This window comes from Hydractinia symbiolongicarpus, chromosome 3, assembly GCF_029227915.1.
Source record: "Hydractinia symbiolongicarpus strain clone_291-10 chromosome 3, HSymV2.1, whole genome shotgun sequence".
Classification (NCBI taxonomy): Eukaryota; Metazoa; Cnidaria; class Hydrozoa; order Anthoathecata; family Hydractiniidae; genus Hydractinia; species Hydractinia symbiolongicarpus.
In genome coordinates, this window is record NC_079877.1 from 17,055,678 (window position 1) to 17,079,434 (window position 23,757).

General features: G+C 33.1%; 1 protein-coding gene across 1 annotated transcript; it reads right to left on the minus strand.

Moving 5' to 3' along the window:
* Positions 1-3,988: 3,988 nt before the first annotated feature.
* Positions 3,989-19,738, minus strand: LOC130636015 (uncharacterized). The gene is made up of 15 exons (XM_057445589.1): positions 19,483-19,738; positions 14,803-14,859; positions 14,241-14,268; positions 14,106-14,160; positions 13,439-13,590; positions 13,094-13,216; positions 12,974-13,018; positions 12,552-12,672; positions 12,225-12,452; positions 11,618-11,724; positions 11,061-11,152; positions 10,872-10,898; positions 10,701-10,774; positions 10,151-10,312; positions 3,989-4,906 (listed from the first exon to the last, which is right to left on the minus strand). The coding sequence occupies exons 1-15, from the start codon at positions 19,576-19,578 to the stop codon at positions 4,696-4,698; spliced, it is 1,578 nt and encodes a 525-aa protein (XP_057301572.1). The 5' UTR covers positions 19,579-19,738; the 3' UTR covers positions 3,989-4,695.
* Positions 19,739-23,757: the final 4,019 nt, after the last annotated feature.

Here is a 23,757-nt window from a genome sequence, read left to right on the forward strand (position 1 = left end):
TAATAATAAGATACAACTTATGTGTATTTTTCATTAAAAACAAAGCGCGGCAAGAAAAGTTATCACGAAAAAACATGTTTTCTCATTAATAAACTCTTATAAAAAGTGTGATGTTTACCTCCTCCGATCGCTAAATAAGCTGCGATGGAGTGTTAGTTTTCCTGAATTATCATGAAGGTGTATTTGAACAAATCTTCTGGTCCCGTTAAAACCCCTTAACACACTCTCATGATTCACTTCCCCTAATTCGAACCTCCATAATTCGAATACCTCTATATTTCAAACTATATTTCCAGTCCCTTTAGATCATTTCACCCTGTAAATCGAACTTTTAAAGATCGAATTACGTAAAGTAGCCGTTTTATCTCCCTCTGCTAATCTTTCATCGAGTGTAAACAGGGTTTCACATGTTTGATTTCAAAATCGTTGGTCTAGGATTGTTTTCAAACTACAAAGGATATATTCTTGTTATTAATCAACAAGATGGCGACTCTTCCAGCAAAACGTCGGCACAATGAAGAAGTAGCTGCACAATTTGGAGTTTCTAAAAATACTCTTTCCACCTGGAAAAAGAATAAAGTAAAAATTTCACAAAAATTTATGAACTCCCCCTAATTCGAACTCTCCTTAATTCGAACTTTTTTTTTGGTCCCCTGCGAGTTCGAATTACAGAGGGTCTAACTGTATCTAAAAACGCCATTAGCTACTCCTGCTGTGGAACTTTGGCTTAGAACACAAACATGAATAACTCTTATCATTTTATGGCTTGCTGCAAAAATCTAAAAGACAATGCAATTCTAAATGAAATGTCATTGACTGCACGTGCCGCTTCACCTCAGAAAATAAAAAAACAAAAACAAATTCCCGCAATAAACTGGTTATCTAAACCAGACCCCTGATTTGATGTCCTGGACTACTTTATTATTTCTCCGTCGCGTGTGGCGCAGGGACTGAGGGAGTGAGGACATTTTCTCGAAGTTTGTTGTAGAACATAAGTGGGCTTTGAAAAAACTACTTGGCGGGCATGAACCTTGGCGGGCAGAAACTTTCGCGTATCAAAAAAATTATGGAATAAACTTTTGCGGTTTTTAAAACAAATTTTGCGTAAAAAACTTTCGCGAATCAAAGAAAAAAGTAATATTCGCGTGAAAAAACTTTTCGCGAATGAGTAAAAAACAGATTTTTTTAAAATATTTTTTAGTTTTTTTGCTTTGTTTAAAGTAAAATAGACAAAAGTTATTATAATAGATTAATAGAGTTAAAAAAGGCAAGAATGTATACGTATTAATAAAATTCATCCCTATGTCCCTATGTCATTGACTTTTTTGATAACAACGAATTTCAGGGAGGGGCCTTAAATTTTTTTTAAAAAAGATTTTTTTCTTCGCGTGAAAAAACCTTTGCGTTTTTTAAGTTAACTATGATTTTGCGTGAAAAAACTTTTGCGTTTTGCCGTTTTAGAATTTTTGAGGGCGGAAACGTTCGCGAAAAGGGCAAAAACGCAAAAAACGAAAATCAGAGAATAAGTAGAAATGGACAGTGTTTCTAAAATCTACCACCGAAATTATGCGAAAAGTAAGTCAGTGAAAGTCATTGAAGTCATAAAACCGATAACCTGACCAAGTTAAAGAATGATTTAATATGGTTGTAAATACTCTCTCATCGTTTTAAAAAAAAATTGATATAATATGGCAAAATATACAAAAATAGACTTTGATACCAAGTAGGGGATTGACCTCTGGCTCGGCATGGGCTTGTACAATTTCCCAATCTATTTACCTTGGGGCAAATAGATTGGGAAAATTAGAAAAGCGATTAAAATGTGTCTGTACTTTTCTTTAGAAAGCGAGGGAATATTCATTGAATGATTTACTCATCAAAAACGATGCCGTGTTAGATTTCAAAGCCAATCACATTGCTCTTGATTACATACGCTTAAAAATCGTTTTGGCAAAAAACTGGCACAATCACTAAACTAGAGGAGCTTCTAAAACCAGGTTCACACTTCCCTTGGCCAACACGGAATTTGGAAAAAAAAACTTTTTTCCTTTTAAAGCTCCTAAGTGTGAAATAATTTCTTTGGCCAATACTGAACTGTAATAAAAGTCAGCTTTCCATAATATATATCAGCAAATTGTAATGAAGGTCACTTTTAATTTGTGTTTTTAATTCTTTTACTTTTTAATTTTCACAGATTGTAAAATATTTTACTATATTTCATCTATTTCTATCCTCCTAGATTTAATCGAGCTGGGGCAGTTTAAGGTTTATCATTTCTTAATGACGACAACCTTACTTCCTGCTGCCCAATAGACTTATATGTAGGAGCCAAAATGAAGACAAAGTATGTAAAATATTGTGTAATAAGTTAATTTCATGTCTATAAAATTTTATATTGTATATTGTGGGGTTTATTTGCGTGTCAAGTTTTGCGAAACATTCGTCAATTTTTGCGAAACATTCGTCAAGTTTTGCGAAACATGCGTCAAGATTTGCGAAACATGCGTCAAGATTTGCGAAACATTCGTCAAGTTTTGCTACATCATCCGTCAAGATTTGCAAAACATTCGTTAAGTTTTGCTACATCAACCGTCAAGTTTTGCTACATCAGCCGTCAAATTTCTCGACATTTCACTTAAAACAGAAGACAGAAAACCTCAATTTCTTATTAACGTGGTCGCAAACGATGTAGCTAATTCTTTAAAATTGGTTGGAAATTCATGTTGTCGTATATTTTTTGAATTTGGCATCCGCGGCTCCATTTTTGAGGAGAAAAAAAACACAATAATATTTCTCTTTAGATTTATCCACAAATCTTATGACCTGCATTACTACGAGTAACGCTGACAAGATCTTGGAGAAGGCAACCAACCAAGGTAATCAAAATTTAAAGAAATTAAGGTCACTGAGTATGTACACCAAGAATGACGTGTTAGTACGCACACATGACAAAGGTAAAGAAATTATGTCATGGTAAAATGATTTTATAATCTACTCTCATTAGTTACTCACACAAAAACGACCTAAAATCTTAGTAGTCTCAGAAATTATGATTTCTAACCAAATGTCAGACTCGCCGGGACAGGTCTCTCCAAATATCATAGGCGTAGAAAAGGCCTAGTTTAATGAGATGTTTATCCCTCTGCTACTGATCAGTTTAATGAGATGTTTATGCCTCTGCTACTGATCAGTTTAATGAGATGTTTATGCCTCTGCTACTGATCAGTTTATTGAGATGTTTATCCCTCTGCTACTGATCAATTTAATGAGATGTTTATCCCTCTGCTACTGATCAGTTTAGTGAGATGTTTATCCCTCTGCTACTGATCAGTTTAATGAGATGTTTATGCCTCTGCTACTGATCAGTTTAATGAGATGTTTATCCCTCTGCTACTGATCAGTTTAATGAGATGTTTATCCCTCTGCTACTGATCAGTTTAATGAGATGTTTATCCCTCTGCTACTGATCAGTTTAATGAGATGTTTATCCCTCTGCTACTGATCAGTTTAATGAGATGTTTATCCCTCTGCTACTGATCAGTTTAATGAGATGTTTATCCCTCTGCTACTGATCAGTTTAATGAGATGTTTATCCCTCTGCTACTGATCAGTTTAATGAGATGTTTATGCCTCTGCTACTGATCAGTTTAATGAGATGTTTATCCCTCTGCTACTGATCAGTTTAATGAGATGTTTATCCCTCTGCTACTGATCAGTTTAATGAGATGTTTATGCCTCTGCTACTGATCAGTTTAATGAGATGTTTATGCCTCTGCTACTGATCAGTTTATTGAGATGTTTATCCCTCTGCTACTGATCAGTTTAATGAGATGTTTATCCCTCTGCTACTGATCAGTTTAATGAGATGTTTATCCCTCTGCTACTGATCAGTATAAATCTGATAGGTTAGTCTGCTTTTTTGATATTTTAAATTTTGCAAACCAAAAGTTCGGCATCCATTTTTTCCGTGAAAACATGACAACAAAGATTGCAGCCTGACATATATTTCGGTAAGGAAAAATAGTAGCATTGGTGCGTAGGTGCATGACCTTTACCAAACAACTTACGTTCACTTCTGTTATAAAAAAAAGCAAATTTATAAAATGTAGAAAAATACAGCTGATTTTCAATTTATCAAATCCAAAGGACAAAAAAGAGAGTTCGCATAGTGCAAATATTGTTTGTTATCATAAAAAAACATGGCTAATAAATTTAACTGAATTGTCAAAAACCCAACTAGCAATGTAAAAATATGTTAAACCAACAGAACATAATATACAGTACAATTAAATTATAAACGTCTATCAAAATGTGTATAAATATTCACAAAAACATCATTCCCGACAAAAATGAACGATAAAAAATTATAAAAATTGTGTTTCAGCAGTATGGAAAAAAGCTGTCACTACTAGTAAAAAATTTTAGAGTGGAAGATAAATAGATATAATTGTTTTTTTGTTTGTTTGTTGAGAAATACAAAACGTGATGTTAAAAAGGTAAACTTCCTCCAAATTAAATATTATCTGCGATACAAAAAAAGTGCTTAAATAAATCGTCTATCCCAATAAAAAGGAATGGACAGAGCCTCTCTTCCAGTTAACTTTGTTTATTTTGCGTTACAAGGCGCTGAAAGCGAGACTAAGTCAAATAAACGTACAAAAAACACTAAGTACATATACGACATGAATTATTTATTTATTTTTCTACTCCATTCTGTAATTTATCTGACATAGCTTTGCTGCCATTTATACGTTCAGGAAGCAAAAAGCTTAGCGCAAATATTAACAATATAAAAAGTCCAATTATAAAAAACGGTAAACGGAAATCAAGCGGGAATTTTATGTCGTGCTTTTCATCGTTGATAGACCAAGCAAACAAGCTACCAAACAAGGTAGGCGAAGCAACTCTACAAAAACAAACGAAACGAAGCGTAACCAAAAATTACGCTTATTTAAGCTAGGTGTCCACCTAAAAATTTTGTATTAAACCTATCGCAGGCGTCAAACAAGATGAACATATTTTTTCATAAGGTTAGGTGTCCATTTTATAAAAAATGTTTGTCGTAAATAATATTTACTTTGAAGTTTTTTATTTTAGTGGAAGAATTGATGTACTCAGGATTGCTTTTAGTTTTACTACCACACGCTCTCTTGGTCACATATTCTCAACAGCATCCAAGAATTTTCCCTTCTTCTTTTTACTTTTCTAAACACTGCTCGCCTTGTCATACAAACAAGGTTATTGTTTTACTTCTTCTTTTAAAATTTCATTCCATTTGTAATGTTGTTGTCCCACACATGCTTCGTCCCATGTTTTTATTTTGACACGTATGTCATTTAATTTTTGCTCAGGCGGAACAATTTTTCATCCATGTAAGCGAATAAAACGCACCTTTTTACAGAATCCTTAGTTGAAAGGCCAAAAAATCTTTTTCAAAATTATCAGTCACCTTTTCAAAACTTTCGCGGAAAAACATTTGTTTCGAAAACCTCCGTCCAAAGAAGCAAAACTTCTACCTCAAATACCTCTACGATCACTTTTCTGCAGCCATATTGCCACTATTTGTCCATAATTATTTCGGATATGTTCCGATTATGATGCAATTAAGTTGTTTTGTGGTGGGTTAACATGGAAAGACCTACTTATACGCGTTTAACGACGGATTTGAATAGATGTGGCTTGTCTGTTTACCCTCACACACATACACCTCTTGCGACTGTAAATTAGACGGCAAAAATGTCTTCTCTTAAATACTGTTACATAAATATTTGAAGATGAAATCGTTTTAAGTTATTGGGTAGTTTTAGAGGTTTAATTTGTCGAAAATTAACAATGCTGTCCCAATTTGGAAAATATCTAATAGACCTTTTTATCAATAGCGACACCATTTGAATTTCCCGTTTTTGCAATGCTCCTTGGGACGGCCGGGGCATCTGGAGTTAGTGTCAACAGAAAAAATTGTTGGATTGCGTTGGATTGTATTTGATTTTTACTGAAAAAGAAATAATAAAATGGAATGTACAGGCACTTAAGAAATATTTGTCTTCCCGAGGCATATCTTTATCTGGGGGATGGAGTAGAAAAGCTGATTTAATTAAGAAAGTCCTAGCTGCTCAGTTCCTTGAACTTCCAGTGTTATCGTCCTTGGAGGAAAAAAGCAGAGAGATTGTGTTGATTGTATTAAAATTCTTTTTCCTGAGGAGTTTAAATTAGGCTGGATGAATGCCTTCTTATACTTTCCAGTCATCACGACAAGCTGTCTCAGGGACTATGCAAAAAAAACTTTTATCGGAAAAAGGTTGGAAAGAAGGCCACAATCTGATGTTTGCAGGTCATGTTAGGAATGTTGAATTTAGGAATCTCCTCCAAATCCTGATTCCTGAAAATTTTGCCTCAACAAATTTTCTGTACCAATGCCTCAATAAAACGGTTTTTAAGCCACACATTTAAAAAAAACATTAATTGGTGAAAAAATACAGGTGTCTGATTTTATATGTAATCTGCATATGTAACCATACAGCAATAGACGTTTTTTTGAAAATTTGCAAACGTTTTTTCCCACAGAATGTTGTTTTTCCAAATCGCAAAAGTTTCTTTTTGCAAACACTTCCTTCTTTTAAAGTATATTAAAAGCCCTGTGATGCTTTTAAATTAATTAATTACATAAAAAAAAACATTTGAAACACACTGTATAATAATGGTACTGGTACGGTTTGCCGTAAAAGCAAAGGAATTTCAGCTTTATGCCATCTATGCCATAAATAACATATTTTTAAAATGTGTGGCTTTAAAAAAAGCCGTTTATGATGGTGTTTGTAAAGCCTAACATTTCTCTGCAAATTGAAGGGAGTACTTGAATATTAGATCAACAAATATTGCCCCAGCCATTGTCTAAATGTGGTCACATAGATCAGTCATTGATATTGGTAAAGTATTATTAAGTATCTAAATTCCTTTAATCTTCCCATCACTCTTACTATGCGGATCCTTGCTCTAGCAACACGTTTACCATGATATACCTCTGATCGAGTAAATTGTCTCTTTTGACGGACAAATGGGGGCAAAACACAGGTTACCTGATGTGATAAGAACAAATCTTGTAAATCAAAAAGTACCATAAAATTAGGAGTGAATTTTTTTGCAACAATTGTGTCTTCTGTTATAAATCGGTCAATACATGAACAGCATATGCAGGAGATATGTATGATATAGAACCGGATTTTGTGCATTTTTTCAAGGTGTCATGGCTTTTATATGTGCTATAGGTCTGATATTGTGCAGCAACGTTGTTAGAATGTTCTATCCACTGTTCAGTACAATCCCCAATTCTTTCACACTTGTTAAATGTCCCAGAAAAGTGACTATGCTTATATGATAATGTCTTATCAGGACTTGGCCAATAAATCAAAGGTTCTAGCTCTAAACTAAGAAATGAGATGTTGTTATTATGTTTGAAGCATGGCTTGCTGAGATCCCAAATCTGAATGCCAAATCTTCAACAGGTGCATCTAACCGAATTCTCATTAATGTCATTATTATTTCATCCTCCATTGAAAGAGACGTCGTAGGACCAGGCTTTCTTTGACAAAACAGTTTTACCGGACTTGCTTGATATTTCTTTACATCATCATTAGATGATTTGGAGCCTCGATAACACTGCAGGTTTTTATGCTTGGATTAAGATGGTTTACAATGAGCATAAATATTTTTCCTGATGGACATCCAATATATAGCTTGATGATACGATTATTGCTTTTGATACATTCTAGACATTTGAGACATTGTTTTTGGTCGATTCATTACAATTATCAGGTGTACTTACCAGCAACGATGAATTAGGGATGCCAATAGGCGAAAACATTTCTGATGAAAAACTAGCTAGGGAAGTATCGGATGTTATAATTTCTTCTTTTACTTCTTTACTGGCTGGTTCTATAGATGCTTCTTTTTTTGTAGGTGTCGATATTTTGCCTAATTTTCGCTTTTTGGATGCACAAGGTAATGCCTGCCTGTCCTTTGGTTGTTTTCTTTTTCTAGCAGGCTCGTTGATGTTGGTTAACATCAATGGGTCTTCCATAATCAAAATGGTTCGAGCATATAACACTGTGTTTCTTCAAAATAAAATGCTTCCTATTACATGCAAACCCCTATTTACAATAATACTTTGAATCAGGACATTTTCACAATTTTAGCTCAAGAATCATGCAGAAATATGTGGCTTAATTACATATTTTTCCTTATATTTAAGATTTCGGATCGTATCCGAATTCTTATTGAAACCGGCCGATTTTCCTCCTTTTTCTTTTTTTCTTCGTCCGGCAATTTGATCAAAGCGCCATCGATGCCGTTTCCGTTGTTGGGGCAACGTCTTGTAATGACGTATAATGCAACCAATCAGGTTCGAGTATTTTTTGTGACGGAAAGGACCACCAATCAGGTTTAGGCCAGCTTGAATAATCCCGGGGGCTGTACCCAAAATATATCTTAATTGTGACAGATTATAGTTCACACAAAATTATTTAAAAGTAATAAAAGTATTAAATAACGTTACATTTACGGTAAAAAGGCTATTTCATACATACTGGACGCTAGTAGTTTGTATTGCTACTTCTTATTCTCCTTATGTGTTACCCCCTTGTCATAAAAGCAGAATATACTGACGTAAACATAAAGTTTGTTTTCATGATGGCGTTTTCAGCGAGAAAACTACGGCCATTTTTGTCAGGTGATGTTCTGATCTGACAAACTTTTCTGAGTAAATTCGTCACATGAGTGATATCCAGCTAGCTTCTTTATTTCCACTCACAAGCTAAGCTGAACTAACAAGCAGCTTTTTAGAGGGAGATGTTCTCCAGGAGATATATTTATTTTCCATCTTTCTCTAGCAATCCACCATGCAACTTTTTGTTGAGCATCATTTAACGTTGTAAAAATGTTGTAAAATATGTGGATGTACTTTGAAAGTGGCAAAATTATACTGAAAATGGAATAGTATGCAACCACTTGCATGTTAGATAAGAAGAACTTTACTGGAATTTTGAAGTTTTTATGAAGTTCCATGGAACCCTGACCAATGAAGAAATATCTTCCGTATTCCGTTTGCTGTAAGGTGGAACATTAACACCCATATCCGAAAGTTTTTTAAAGCGTTTTTTGAGATATGGCGTACATGTCGAATACAGCAATTTGCAGTTAATCTTTAAATTACATCTCGTGCACTTTTTATCGAATATGAAGTGCTATTTGGAATAAGGTACAACACACTTCCTTGTTCTTCAATCATAAATTAATACCATTGTTGAATTCACCCAATAGTTCCACATGCATATTCCAATACCATGACAATGCAATAGCGATGGAAATAGCTTCATTGAAACTGAACAAGCAATCAAAGTTTTACTGTTAAATTTGGACAAGCTTTAGTTTCATACACCAGTATGTACACAAAATGGTGTTGACAACTGTCGATCTCGTATGTTGGAATTTGTTCCGTCATGTTGTAGGAAAGAAGTGCGTTTTTAGATATTTGTTGTGAACACTGATTTACCTGGTTGTATGCTGTCGTATCGTCGATGTAACTTGGAAAAAATGAACTAAAAGTGAACAGCCACTATATACTCTCAGTAAATGCTTAATCGATACTAAATAGATTAACAATCAACTATTGAATGTTTTGCTTGTTTCAAATGTATGAGCTAAAGCCTACATTGTCATCCCGATGGCAAATTTCACCCTCTTAGTATTTTCCCTCTATATGATAATTGAAAAAAAAAAGGTTTATTACATATATTTTGTACCCTCAGCATGATATAATGTTCTGAAGTTCTCATTTCATATATATATGTAATTCAAAATGAAGTCGCTATCGATGAAAAGGTCTATTATGGAAAGATATTTAAAGAAAAAAAAAAAACACAATTACAATTGAAATTTATTATTTTAAACACCATTATGAGAAATCACGATAGCCATTGTACGCTTCAATTCACCCGCACAATGTTTGTAAGGGAACTAACAAATCAAATCTCTCTTAAACATGTTTTAAGAGAGATTTGACATCTTCTCATGTTAACACATTTAAGATATCCCTGCTAGGTGACAAGAATTATTTTGTACATACACTATAAACTAGCGAAAAATATAAGAATACCTCATTATTTCCTGAACAGAGAAAGCTAATCCGTTTGCCCTGCCAGCTTGGTCCACGTAGACAGCGTTGTTGACAAATAAAGCAATACATGAGCGGCTACTGATGTCAGATACCATGCGAAAAACCCCAAATATGATTAAGAGAAACCAAAGTAAAGCTTTGCTGGAAAGAAAAGGTTTATTAAGAAAAGTGTCTCAAGCAGGGTTTAAACAGGTTTTTGAAACACATTTTCTCTGGTTTTCACAAGGTTAGACCTCGAAAGAGATTTTTGAATTCAGTTCAAAATGCATGTTTTTCCAAATTTAACGAAATCAACATGTTGAAAACGAAAAAACATGCAGCCTGGTTTCTTTTCTCAGTTTTCCTGTTATTTTTAGAAAAAAAACCCTTTTCACGTCTTGTCCAAGTTTGTCCGAACTCGATGAAAGAAATGTGAACCAAAAAGTAAGTTTTGCTTTCTACCAAAAAATCGGCCATGTTGTTGAATATAGCTCAACTCTTTTGCCGGATTAAAAAAATTATCGAAAAAAAAAAAAAAATACAGACTTACTTGTCTTGAGAATAGTGCAAAAATGGGAAAAAAATGGAACACACAGCCAGAACTACTAATGTGATTCGAAGAGTCTAGAAATCAAGAGCAGAATTATTAAGTTCAAAATATATAAGCTATCTCAACAAAAAAAAGAACAGATAAAAAAAAACATGTCAAAAAATCACATACCCATATTCCTCCAAGTCGTCTTTCAAGCTAAAACGAAATATGTGAAGAAAAAAACATAAAAGAGGGGAAGATTTAAAAGATTACATAGTTTGTTGCTATGACAACGTTTTAACAGACTCTCTTGTCATAGCAAGGGGAGGGTTGCCTGGCTACACTTAACACTGGTCAAATAGCTTTAAAAGAATATACCCGACTAAAGAGGATTGGCTGCAACACAACAGCTCCCAATGCAGGTATGAGCAAAGCAATACCAATCTTGTCAGTAGAAAACGTCAAACCACCTAAAGCAAACATAAAACAGATGACATTTATGCAAATAAAGAAAATTATCCTATTGTCCATCTTCAGTGAAACCAAAAAATACCATAAAAGTTAGCAGCTACAATCCCCCACAAAATACACTGGGACAAATTTCGAAGTTCGTCCCCACATGTAATTATACAGGCTATTTTTATACTGGGTTCACATATTTTTAACTTGTGTTAGAAAGTGTGACTAGCGCAATTTACCTACCCACCTGAAAAAGTAGCACTTCCGCAGCCTGTGGGGAATGCTTAAGTTGATACCATGTGTCAACTTCATTAAGTGGACAAAAAAAGTGCCATTGCCTCAATATTTTGGTTAGAAGTTGTAGAGTCGAAAGTACATAGAATAAAGTAGGATCTATTTACACTGAGTATGATCTATTTACATTTATTATTTAGAAGATTTGAGAAGAGATTGGGGGCCGACTGAGAGATTATTACCATATTTTATATTCGTTGCCATCCATAAGGAGCCCAGTTCAGAAAATCCGATGATGCAGAATCCAGATATGCCAAACATAATTATCACCAACATCAAAACTTTATCACTATAAAATAAAAAATTTGTTCGATTTGAAAATCCAAACTTTAGGTAATATTTTTTTAATACCCGCTCATACAGATGGTGTTTATGAATTTTGTTTGTAAAGTTTTTTCTCAGGTTTTAGAGCACAAAAATAAATAGAAGATCTTCAGTACTAACTGCCAGGACGATTTTTTCAGAAAGAGATTGTAACGTAACTAAAGTTTTTCCATTTTTTGTGTACTTTATAGACGGGTCCGTACTTTACTGATATATATCTCTCAACCTGAGAAGAAGGTACATTGTACAACTGACAATTACAACTAATACTTTCATTAGAAATAAGAATTTAACTTAATATTTTTTATCTGGAGAACTTTGGAAGTTTGTGGACAAATGAAGATGTCGCGGGCAAACAAAAATAAAGTGCCCTTCTCTCTCAAACCTTCGGCATCCCTAGTCATATGACTATGGCTAGGGATGGACCTCGTAACATTCTTAAAATTAAGAGAAGTTGCACGCTACCTTAGTAATCCAATAATTGACCATGACTTTATTTCACCACAGCATCTCTTCACTTTAGAATCTTTTTCGCTCTCCCCCTTAGAATTACCAGGTTTATCTTCATCTTGAATTCCAGCAGCTTCGTCACTCTTTATCACAGATGGAGTGTCAGAAATCACATGAAATGTTTCTTCCTCGTTGTCATTGGATATAAGCTTTGTTTTTTCAGTTGGTTGAGAGGCATCATATCTAAACAACCATGAATAAATCTTGCATTCATTTGGGATGAATTTGGAACTAATAAACTTCTTAACCTAAATTCCACAAGCATTTAACAAAGCTCTTCACCTCCCCTTCTGTGTTTCTTCAAACGTGAAATAGACCAGTAAGATGGCAAAAAGCAAAATTGAAGCAATCAAAATGCTGGGTAACAAGTATGCAAATTTAGTGAAGAATGATGCACTGACGACTAAAAAATAATATATATAAATATTTATATATATAATACAACAAAGAGTAAGACTTTTCATTAGACACAAATACAGTTGCTTTTTCAAAACTTTAATTCGATTGTTTGCACTAGTTCAAACTATTTGTCATAAAATTTAATAAACAACATTTTAAAATTCACCACAAGCTTTTCGACTTATTGACTCCTGTTTCAAAACTGCTCACTGTAATTTATGGTGCAAATAAATTTCTCAGAGAATAAGGACATCTTGGTTAGTTTCATAATTACAAAAAAATCGTGTTCTAAACAAATAAAGTACCAGTAAAAGCTGAAGGATATTTCATGACAGGCTCAGCTAAAAATCCTAAAAAAAGGAAATTAAATATTAAGTCACTAAATTAAGACATGAGATTACAATATCAGATTGGAAACACTTTACCCCCAAGTGCAGGACCAATAACAATAGCAGAATTCCATGCAGCAAAAACAAGTGATACTCCGATAGCTTGATTTGTTTCATCACAGATTTCAGCAAAAGCTGCTCTTCCACAAACAATGACTCCTGAAATAGTGAAAGAGAATTTCATATTTTTTTAAAATTATCCACTTTTAGAATGACAGATATCTGCAAACAGCGCTTGGAGGATACAATGAAGTTTATCTTTTGCAGAAGAACATTACCTGTAGATTTGTTATTGAATTCAAGGATATAACACAGGATATAACACAGCCAAACACAAAGTACTTATAGAGAAGAAACTTGAAAGAAATAAAAGTTACCCACCATTGAATAAACCTTGAAGAAACCGTGTACACACTGCCCAATAAAAAGTTGTTGTAAAGCCAAATGCAATAGTAGCAGCGTAAGTCAATGAGGCAGATATCAATAAAACAGGTCGTCTGCCTATCTTGTCAGTTAACCATCCCCAAAAGTATCTAAAAAGAATTTAATATTGTACTACCCTTTACTTCCTTTTTTTACTTGTTCCTCGGATTTTCCTACACTAAATCAATTCAACAAGGTGACCTCTAACATTTATTTCCCAACTTATGTATAGTACCACAATCTCAGAAAACTATGCCATACTTTTATATAAAAGTATACTTTCTGAAAGGTTTAATATTTGAAGACAATAATTTTATTCAAAATAATACTTTCTTCTAAAAATCATATACACATCAAAAAACCTTCAAACATTTCTTTTGAATATTTCTGTAACTGTTTGTTTTAAATATGTGATCTTATACGTTATTGGTCTGCATTTCAAGCTCTACACAGCAGTAGAGACAACAGGTTATAAAATTTCCAAAAACTAATTGTGTATATGAGCCTTATCAAACATATTTTTGTAAAGACTTCCCTCCCTAATCAAGTGGTTTTGACCACAGGCCATTCCACTAGTGAAATATTAAAGTTTAATCCACTGAATTCTTGGTTCTAAAATTCTTACCCTCCAAAAAAACGACCAATAAATAAAGATGATGCAATCATGCCAGCATAATAACCTGTAAATACAAAAGTTATTATTTTAGCAATATTAAATTATACAGAAAAATATTCATTAGCATAAATATCATTTTCTCACCTCTATCCCTATCTTTATAACCAAAACTCTAAAAATACAAATAACAAATTTAAAAAAGATGTTGAGGTTAAACCCTGAATCTATTTTAATACACGAAAATAACCTGTGTATAATTAGGATATTGCTTTTAAATTAAATAATTGGGCTTAATTTTTTTTGATAGTGGCTTAAAAAAGACTTAGAAAAACGACTTGACTAAATTTAGAAAAACGATGGAGTAAAACGATGGAATAAAAGAAGGAGTAAAGAAGTATTTTAATTTATTGCGTCCTGCACAGGGATCATCTGTATAATACTCAAAACCAGGGGTTTAGTACCAAAAATGCCATTCTAACCGCACCTATCATCATAGTAATAACCCCCGTTCCAGTAATTTCATTACTTCATGCTAACAGGTGGACAAAAATGGAAGAAATAGCGATGCAATTTCCAGTGGAATTTTTCACTGGCTAAGGACTAATTCTTAGACATTGTTAAGGCAGTTATGGCATTATGAGGAGTCAGGTTAAATAAACAAATATTACAACAAACGTCGAATTCAATAAAAAGATACTTGACTTACATGAACCATTGCAGGCAAATACGAGAATGGAGAAGTGAGGGTGAGCTGAGTCGAGAACTATAAAACAAGGTAAATCAGCATCAGAAAAAACTAAGTGCAAAACATTTAACTTTAAATTAGATTTTTCATGCATGGTAAAACCCAATCTCTTGTGACCTGTGGTGAATGCAGACCAAAATGGCACAAATGTTTTTATCTCAAGAAAATTTACCTTTAGCTGCCAAATTGAATATACACCTTACAAATGCTGCAAAAAAGTATCTTAATTTAGTTTTTGGGATATATAAATTTTAACTTTGATTAAAATACTGAGTTTTAAATTGCAGTGCACCCGGATCAGTCTTTTTTTAACATCCAAGAAAGGTATATATTTTTTGAAACTATATTATTTTTTACTTGCATCATATGGAGCTGCTAATGTTTTTTTCATATATGTGCCATGTGATATTATACGATTTTTGGTCTACGTTTCAAGCTCTACGTATCTTATCATTGTTAATCACCGTAAATTAAAATGATGTGGATAATTGACACTAAAAAACTAGTAAAAAAAAATTAACTTTTTTCTTTTTATTGAAAACAAATTAGGAATATAACTATATGTCGGATGGAGGAAAAACCTTAATATATATATCTTCAATTTTTTTGTATATACATTTAATGATTAGGATGCAACAGGATTATGGAAACTTTTAGAAATTGCTACAGAGCAATTTAATGACATCTTGGAATTAATGTTTTATTCATAACTTTTTATGTCATATTTTATATTGAAAGATAAAAGAGAATCAAAAACAGTGCTTAACATTTGTAAAAAAAGTAATTTTTGCTGAAGTATAAAGACCTTTCACCTAATAACAAATTGACGACTATAAGGAATAAGTAAACATGTTGATAAATGATGTGTTTGACAACTTAAATTTACGCCTTCACTTTTACGCTTCTTTTATTTTAGGTTTTTGGACCTCCTTAATAGTTAGAAAGTGTAACAAATCTAGTTAATATTTAGAAGGAAATTGTGTTTGTTTTAATCTTCAGTTTATTACTGGATCTTCAGCTTAATTAAGGTGCAATTATGAAGTGCTTTTACAATATCCACATGGCTAATTAAAACTAAGCACATTGTAGCAAAATTTTCATATACAATAGTAAAACACCAACTTTATTTTTAAATTACCCTTTGAAAATTATTAACATTGACTCTTTGTGTCACTTTGTTTGTTTTTTTCATTATATATGGCTTTTATAATTTGGTAATTGTGGGCATCTAATGTGTACACATGCTTTCTAATTAAAATTTTTTGAGTCAGCAAAAAAACTGGCATGGAACTATAATTTATTGAATGACTTTGACAAAATTAGCATTTTGTGGCCATAATAATAAAAATAGGTGTTTATATAGTTTTATCTAGTAAGAATACTGTTTTTGGCCAGGCATGAACGTGAACACGCACTAAAGATCTATACTGTACAACTACCAATTGTAGCCATTAGATTTTAGTTTGAAATCTTGATCCTGCTGCAGGACAACCCTTTGAAGACAAAATTTCAAAACTCTATGTTCTCAGATGCTTGAAAAAGGCTCTCCCAAAATTACTTCTTTGTACTGTCTACCAAAGATTTCAAGTCATTATCATGTTTTTAACTCGTGTAACATACCGAAAAAAAAATGCATATGAAATGACAGAATGAATTTTTGGCAGACTTTTAGGAAGAAAATACATCAGGGAAAATTTAGTAAATCATTAGAAAAAATACATGCTTAATTGGGGAAGTCAACTATTATTTTCAATTGAGAATTTTCTACCTAATGGATAAAATAAAGGTCAAACACAGAAAGGCTTTAGTTTAAATTTTCAAACACAAATTTGAAATTACCAGGTACCACATACCACAGATAGGAACAATAGTATATAATTAACCAACAATTTAAAACATTTTCTTAACAGATAGTTATATTCTGTTCCATAGGTTTAAAATTTAGGTTCGCTTTAAACTTTACTTGCTATAAACTTTTTTTTTAATATTTGTTGTTGAAATTCAGTTGCTAACTTTTGTTTTCCAAGTTGTAGGCATTTTACCTTAAACAACAACATTTTATATCCACTGTGCATGCAGAAGTTATGTCACAGGGAATGATTTTAATCTAAACGTAAAGAAAAGATTCCAAGCAAATTATTTTTAGCATTTAAAATTACCATTACAGAATGAAATTATAAAAACGTTCTTCCTAAAATAAAAATCAACTGTACTGCTTACAGTGCAAACTGCCAATGGTATTGTTTTTAGCAAATAACCTACCTTAATGAAGATAATTATATCCATTACTTTCATTATTTTTTTAAAGGGGAACTCCAATGAAAATCACTTTTTTCTTTTTTCTTTTATACGTACTCCGAAAAGCATAAGAAACCAAAAAAAACTTACTTTACTTGTTTTCATTATATAAAATTGTTGTACTAGCCTTCGCATATTCAATTTTTTTCTCATAAAAAAACAGACAGGCACGTTTCGATGTACCAATCGATCAGAGAAGTGTAAAGAAGTCAGTTTTCACAGAATCCCGTCTGTTAAAAAGAAAGAACTCAGACAAAAATGGCTAAACAAAATACGTCGTGCAGGTGATCTACCAAACGATCAAAGTTGTTATATTTGTTTGTCGCACTTTACAGATATTTCTTTTAAATCAAATCTCCAGGAAATAAACTTTCATATTAAAATATTGCCATTTCGTAAAAATGCCATTTTAGCTAGTGAATGCGATCAAAGTTTCTCATTTCTTCTCATTTCAATATTTGTACTTGTATCCACAGAACACAACCAAATAATGTTTTGTACATTTTTATATTAAATAAAAACACATTATGCCAATTTCCAATACAAACACAGACAAAAACGTTTTCTAGTTACAATGTATCTTTCGTAGCGCTCAAGTTTCTAATTCTTTTTTTTTAAAAAAAAATTTTGATGAAGTGCCCATTTTCTTTAATCTTTGTTACTGTTATAGGCTGCATGTAATGCTGATAATGCAGTTTCTAAAACAGCTTTGTCAAAACAACCACTTATAAATCGGTAGCTTCATTTATGACCTACTATAATCATAAGAATGATTTTTATTTATACAATATTAATACCCCCGTTTTACAAACTTATCACGACACGAACATTATTTGATCTTTCGATCACGCATTTCAATGGTCCTCCATCACGGAGAAAGTTTCAACATTGCATAAAGTTTGTTTGCATTTGTGCGCAAAAAGCATGTGCTGAGAAATGATATTGCTGAACTGTGAAATAAAAATAAATTGGCTTGTAAAGTAAGAAAGATTTTTTACTAAAGCAAATGATAAAGTTTTTTGACCAAAAGAATGTAAAAAAAAAACGATTAAATATATTTTTTATTTCTTTAAATAAAAAATATTTTGCTAAGAACGTTGCTTTGAGTCAGTAAAAGACACCTCGTCACTTTGCATCATTATTAATTTCTCCCTTGTGAGACACATGAGGTTCAAAGTCATGTGGCTGTAGCTTTGTAAAGTCTTATTCATGAAGAGAATTATCCGATTCTAAGTTTTCTGAGTTATAATCTTTGTCATTATTACAAGACGTCTCATCAACAAACAATGTAAACAGTAAGTCAACAAACTTTTAGAAGGTGTGCTGCTGGGCTCACAGACTTTCTGCACGATGTGACGTATGCTCATCTATTCGGACCTAGTCCTCTCCATTTTACGAGACCTTGCAAATTTATTTGAAATTGAAGATGTTTACAGACCCGATTACAGTATAAAGACTTTTAACGATTGTAAAAGGTTTATTTTAACATATTTATGTATTGGTTAATTAAAATAACATCTTTTTGAAATATTTTTTTTTCACTGAAGTGCCCCTTTAATGCTAAAAATATAAAGGTACATTGCACATTGCTGCATGATTACATATACAAAAAAAAGGGCAGTAAAGGTTCTGTAATACATGTTTCCCAATGTACTGCTGCTATTAAAGTTTTTTTGTAACTTGATAAAATGTGAGATATTCAGATTTATACAGCATACGAACAACCTGTTAAAACAAGTTTTTAAATTTTGTGCTAATTGACCTCTGCTTGTAACTGACTAAAAATTAGAAAGAATTTGATCAAACCATTAATAGACCACTTTCCGCATGACATAGTTGTTTTTGATTTCATTTTCAGAACCATGGGTATGCATGCACTTTTGCGTAGGTAAAAAAGCAGGACTCAGGGTAAAATATCTGTTATTGAAGATTAAAGATTTTTTGGGTAGCATAAGATCCAAGAGGAACTGGAATTAAACTATATTCTTCTCATTCTTCTTAAAAACATTTACTAAGTTTAAAATTCCTTAAACTTAGTAAATACTAAGTTTAAGGAATTTTTCTTTTTTTTGGATGGATTTATTTCATAACTGAGGTCTGTTGTTTATATTTTCTACCTACAGCAAGAAAATCACAAACTTTTTAACTTTTGTAAACATTGGATTGGAAGTCATCAGCTGCTAGCTAGCTAGCTAGCTATATGACCGAAACATCATTTTCATGTACATACATACATTTCTCTTTATGTACCTATTGTGGATATTTTAATCGCCCCTTTCTCTTGAAAGAACTTGTTCAAAGGTTATTATTGCAAAATTTCTTATATCCTAAAAGATTACCTACCAGGATAAGAAACAAAGCTGTTGCCATTTTCGCATCCAAAACAGTCACTCCTGGAGGATATAAAATCCCTCGAATCTTGGCTTTAAAGCTTCCCATATTTGTGATCTCGGGTCCTTACGAATATCTGTGAATGATGAATTTTAACCCATTAGTTCATTAAGTAAGTTGTAGCTAGCTATGCATTCATCACATCACACACCAAACATCACGGGAAGTATTTCCTTTGCCTCGCTGGATTTCTTCGATGTCATAGCGCACACTCAGGTTGATACAATCAGTTTGCTAAGGTTAGTAATTTATTCAATTGGCATTGCATAATTAAAGACAATCAATATATAGGGTTGCGGAGCGGGCACGGGTAGGTCCCTATGTTCGCAAGCGAAATATTTACATCCTACTCCATGAAAAATATAGAGAGAACTTTTATCTGCTCCAATAGACAGCTTACATAAAATCTTAAAAACGGTTCCTCGAGTAAAATGCAATCTCGTTCCCAGAGCTTCTTATATGCGTGCTGGCGCGTCCTTAGCTTGCGAAAAATAAGCCTTGGGAAAAGATATTTACATATGCATTTGTTTCAGAGCGTATAAACAGCAAACACTTTGCGGCATAGATTATCTTATATGTTTCTATAATTAAACACACTTTTCCGCTTCCCGAGTTTTTCTGTTTGTTTAACAAAAAAATCTAGAAAAATCGGAAAACGAGAATAAGAAAATCCGAATACGCGCTTAGTAAAAGACCTTGAAAACATTTTAATACAAAGCAGAAATAAAGGTTAACTGAGCAATGTTACGTGTACTCTCATAGAGCATTCTGGCTATTGGCCTGCATTGCAGTGTCTTCAAATCTGATGAATCGAACAAAACATCGATAAGTCGAATTAAAGCATAAACGGACAATATTGTTTTTCAGGAGCTTTTTTCTTGTTGTACAAACAGTAAAAAGAACATTTCACAGTTTGAATATTTTATTCTCAGAGTTAAATTATAAAGAAACTGAAGAAACATACAAAAAGGATGCGTTTAACTTTTACAATAACAAATTTAAAGGTTTCTCTCCTAACAACTGATGTTGCAGTTTACTTTAAAATTTTTACGAGGACTATTCTTTCCCAAAACAGCGGCCATCATTTTGTTCAGGTTGTGCAATCTGTAAAATAGATACAAAGAAAGAAAAAGTAGGTTCGGACGATTCGTTTATAGAAAACATTCCCGTCAATACGCTTTATGGGTAAAGATGATTTATTGTTTGTTCTTTATTGTTTATTTGTATCACAAAAGTCGAAAGAAAATCGTTGAAAATCTCAATTCATTATCTAGCTAATTCATACTTATCAAAAATTACAAAAAACTGTAGACCAAGTCAAAGCTATTTTCCCTTACTTGTGTCTTTGGCTAACATTGCCTCTGTGTAATCTGACTAATCAAACTTTATTTGAACTACTAACCTTATTTGACATACATTTTGAGATGATGCTATATAATTCCAACCATTTGCTGTACTTTGTGACGTATTACATGAGCTGTTGTTGTTACCTAACCTGACACCAACTTAACTTGCGCAACTCATATGAACAACGCAAGAACGTTTTCGGTTTGTTTTTTTCTTTTTCACAGTTTTATTCGAATGATATTTTCGAATGGGACAGTGTTCTTAAAAATAGCGACCTCGTTCACAGAGCGTAAAGTAAGCAGAAAAGAAATTGGGATAACTGAGACTGAGGGGATTTGACTTATTAAGTGAAAAAAGTGACACTTTCGTCAAAAATTTATTAAAATTTGATTTTCTCCCGCTGTATAGTAGAAAATAGAAAAAAATAATACGCGCTTAAATGTCAAATGGGCTCCGCTGCGCTCAGCTCGCTACGCTCGCTTCGTTTAGCTCCGCAATTAATTCTGATATTATCACAACCAAATCTCGGTATAGGCATAGTCATAAGAAAAAGAGACTATGACTATGGTATAGGTTAGGGGAAATAGCAAAGCACGGTTTTTTGTTACGTGGTGTCATTCGTAAAAAGTGAGCCAATGACATAAATTTTTAAGGATTTACGCACAGAGCACTTTGGTTACACTCATAAGCGCAAGAAATGCACACATAAAATTTGGTACTTATTACCAAAAAGAACAGCCTCGACGTTGTTTGATGTTGTTCTTACAGGTAGCTTAGCTACCCTATAGTTAGATTTAGGATTAAACTAGCATTTATTACTTAATACTCAGTAAAATAGGTTTAAATATTAAACTTTTTCGCTAAAGCTAGCTAGACTAAGTATGAAAGAACAATGCTGAGATTTTTAGCTGGGTTAAAAGTTAAAACTTAAGAGGAAAATTACATAACAGTGTTTAAAATTATATCACACATATTTGAGAACACCTCCAGGAAAATTCATTGTTTATCAAGTTACCCCATATGGTTAATATGGAAGATTTCTTCATAAAAACATCAGAAACTTTTTTATGTGGATTACTTTCACATTACAAATCTTTTGTGTAGCTAGCTACATAAAATAATATATTTAGCTGTTGTACTTTATCACTACATTGTTTAATAACAAATGTGCCCCTGGAGTGCTGATATAGTACTAGGTAGGTAGCTTAAAATCACAAAATAAATATTATCCAGATGTGACCATCCCTTATCATCAGACATCAGAAAGGCGTTTCTGTTCTTTTGTGGGGTACCTCAAATTCTTGTAAATCCAATGAAAAAATTACTTAAGACTTCCTCTTCTTTCTCTTCCACCACTCATGGCATTTCTTTGCATGTCTTCAGTTCGAAGCCACGAGTTCACAAGTTTCAGCGCTAGCCAATATGATGGATAACGTCAAGGAACCCTGGGTAACTTTGAAAAAATGTGGTTCTGCCTTATGATTTTCAGATTTTTGCTGCTGATATCAGTACATTTTAGCCCTCGAGTGCCACACCTCCGTATATATAGGAGTTAATTATCTTTAACGGTTCTTGATATGTAGTGTATTAATGGCTTTTTCGCAAAACATTAAACCCTAGAGGGGGACTTGCATTCTTGTGGGTGGCTAGAAAATCCTAAGAGCCTCGGATTCGGCTAAAAGTTGATGTTCAACTACTGGATATGAAAATTTTGCCATAATGTGCTTAGTTTTACTTAATCCATGTGGACATATGAATCAAAAATATTAATAAAAATTAATATGTCCGTTGGTACATATTATTCTGCTTTTCAGCGGAACACACTTCACTTGCCATTTTCCTCTTTGCTTAAGAATATTTCGTCGCTATTTTTTCCGCATTTACGATGGTACCACAAAGGTCGCATTTTGCCTTGTGCGTACTACAGATAGCCTTGCAGCTGCAGTGAAGGTTGACGCAAACGTAGCTTTTGCTTGCAATACACTTTGCTCTTTGTCTGTTGACGACGATGGACATCGTCAATAGTACCCAAACATACAAAGCCAACATCAATATCCCAAAGTGGATTCATGACGTAATTCAACCAGTTTTTATGGATTTGCACGATGACAGCTTGTTGGAAAAATGTTTCCACGGGCAAACGCGGAATGCAAACAAGGCCCTCAATCAAATTATTTGGTCAAAAGTACCCAAAAATGTTTATGTTGGAAAGAGTGTGCTAGAATTGGGGATAAATGCAGCTGCCGTGGAGTATAATGATGGTTCTGAAGGAGTTAAAAGTGTTTTGAAACGTCTTGGTGTATTAAGCGGTCGTTTTACCCGGATCGGTACATATAAACGGAATACAAAAAGGATAGCAGGATTAATTTTTTTTATTGAGTAGTGTCTTTTTCACCATAATGTATATTAAAGCGACATGTTTAAAATATGTATGTGTATTAAATAAAAACGAAGGTTTTCGTAACTATACTTACATCATCAGGTATAAAACTTAAAAACGTGTGCCTATATATGTACAAAAATTACATAATTAAAACATCGTCTAGGGGATTTATACTAAAAGCTAAATTGTCATAAAATTATACTTTTTTAAGTTATGTCATTATGAAAAAGTGAAAAAGTGTATGTTAGAGTCCCATATTGTTCATTTAAAGTTGGCTTCTGTATCCGTATAAAGTATGCTTCAAGAATTTTTCTTTTACGAAATCCCTGAGGCGCTCTTGAAATTATTTTCCACGTAAACGGGTGACCACTATATGCAACAACATGCATGGCTGGCTCCGACTTTCCTTTCATCGATTCATGCTCTCCCCAGCGTATTTCTGCATTACGAATTGTTTCGCCAATGTAATTCTCGCCACACGAGCACACTCCTTCGTA

Bases quoted from the DNA above. Each gene is read 5' to 3' on its own strand.
- LOC130636015 (XM_057445589.1), bottom strand. From the start codon at position 19,578: ATGGGAAGCTTTAAAGCCAAGATTCGAGGGATTTTATATCCTCCAGGA. The intron at 13,591-14,105 runs GTAAGAATTTTA...AATTCTTTTTAG, and splicing joins ATTGGTCGTTTTTTTGGAGG to ATACTTTTGGGGATGGTTAA. The intron at 12,673-12,973 runs GTACTTTATTTG...ATTATTTTTTAG, and splicing joins ATATCCTTCAGCTTTTACTG to TCGTCAGTGCATCATTCTTC.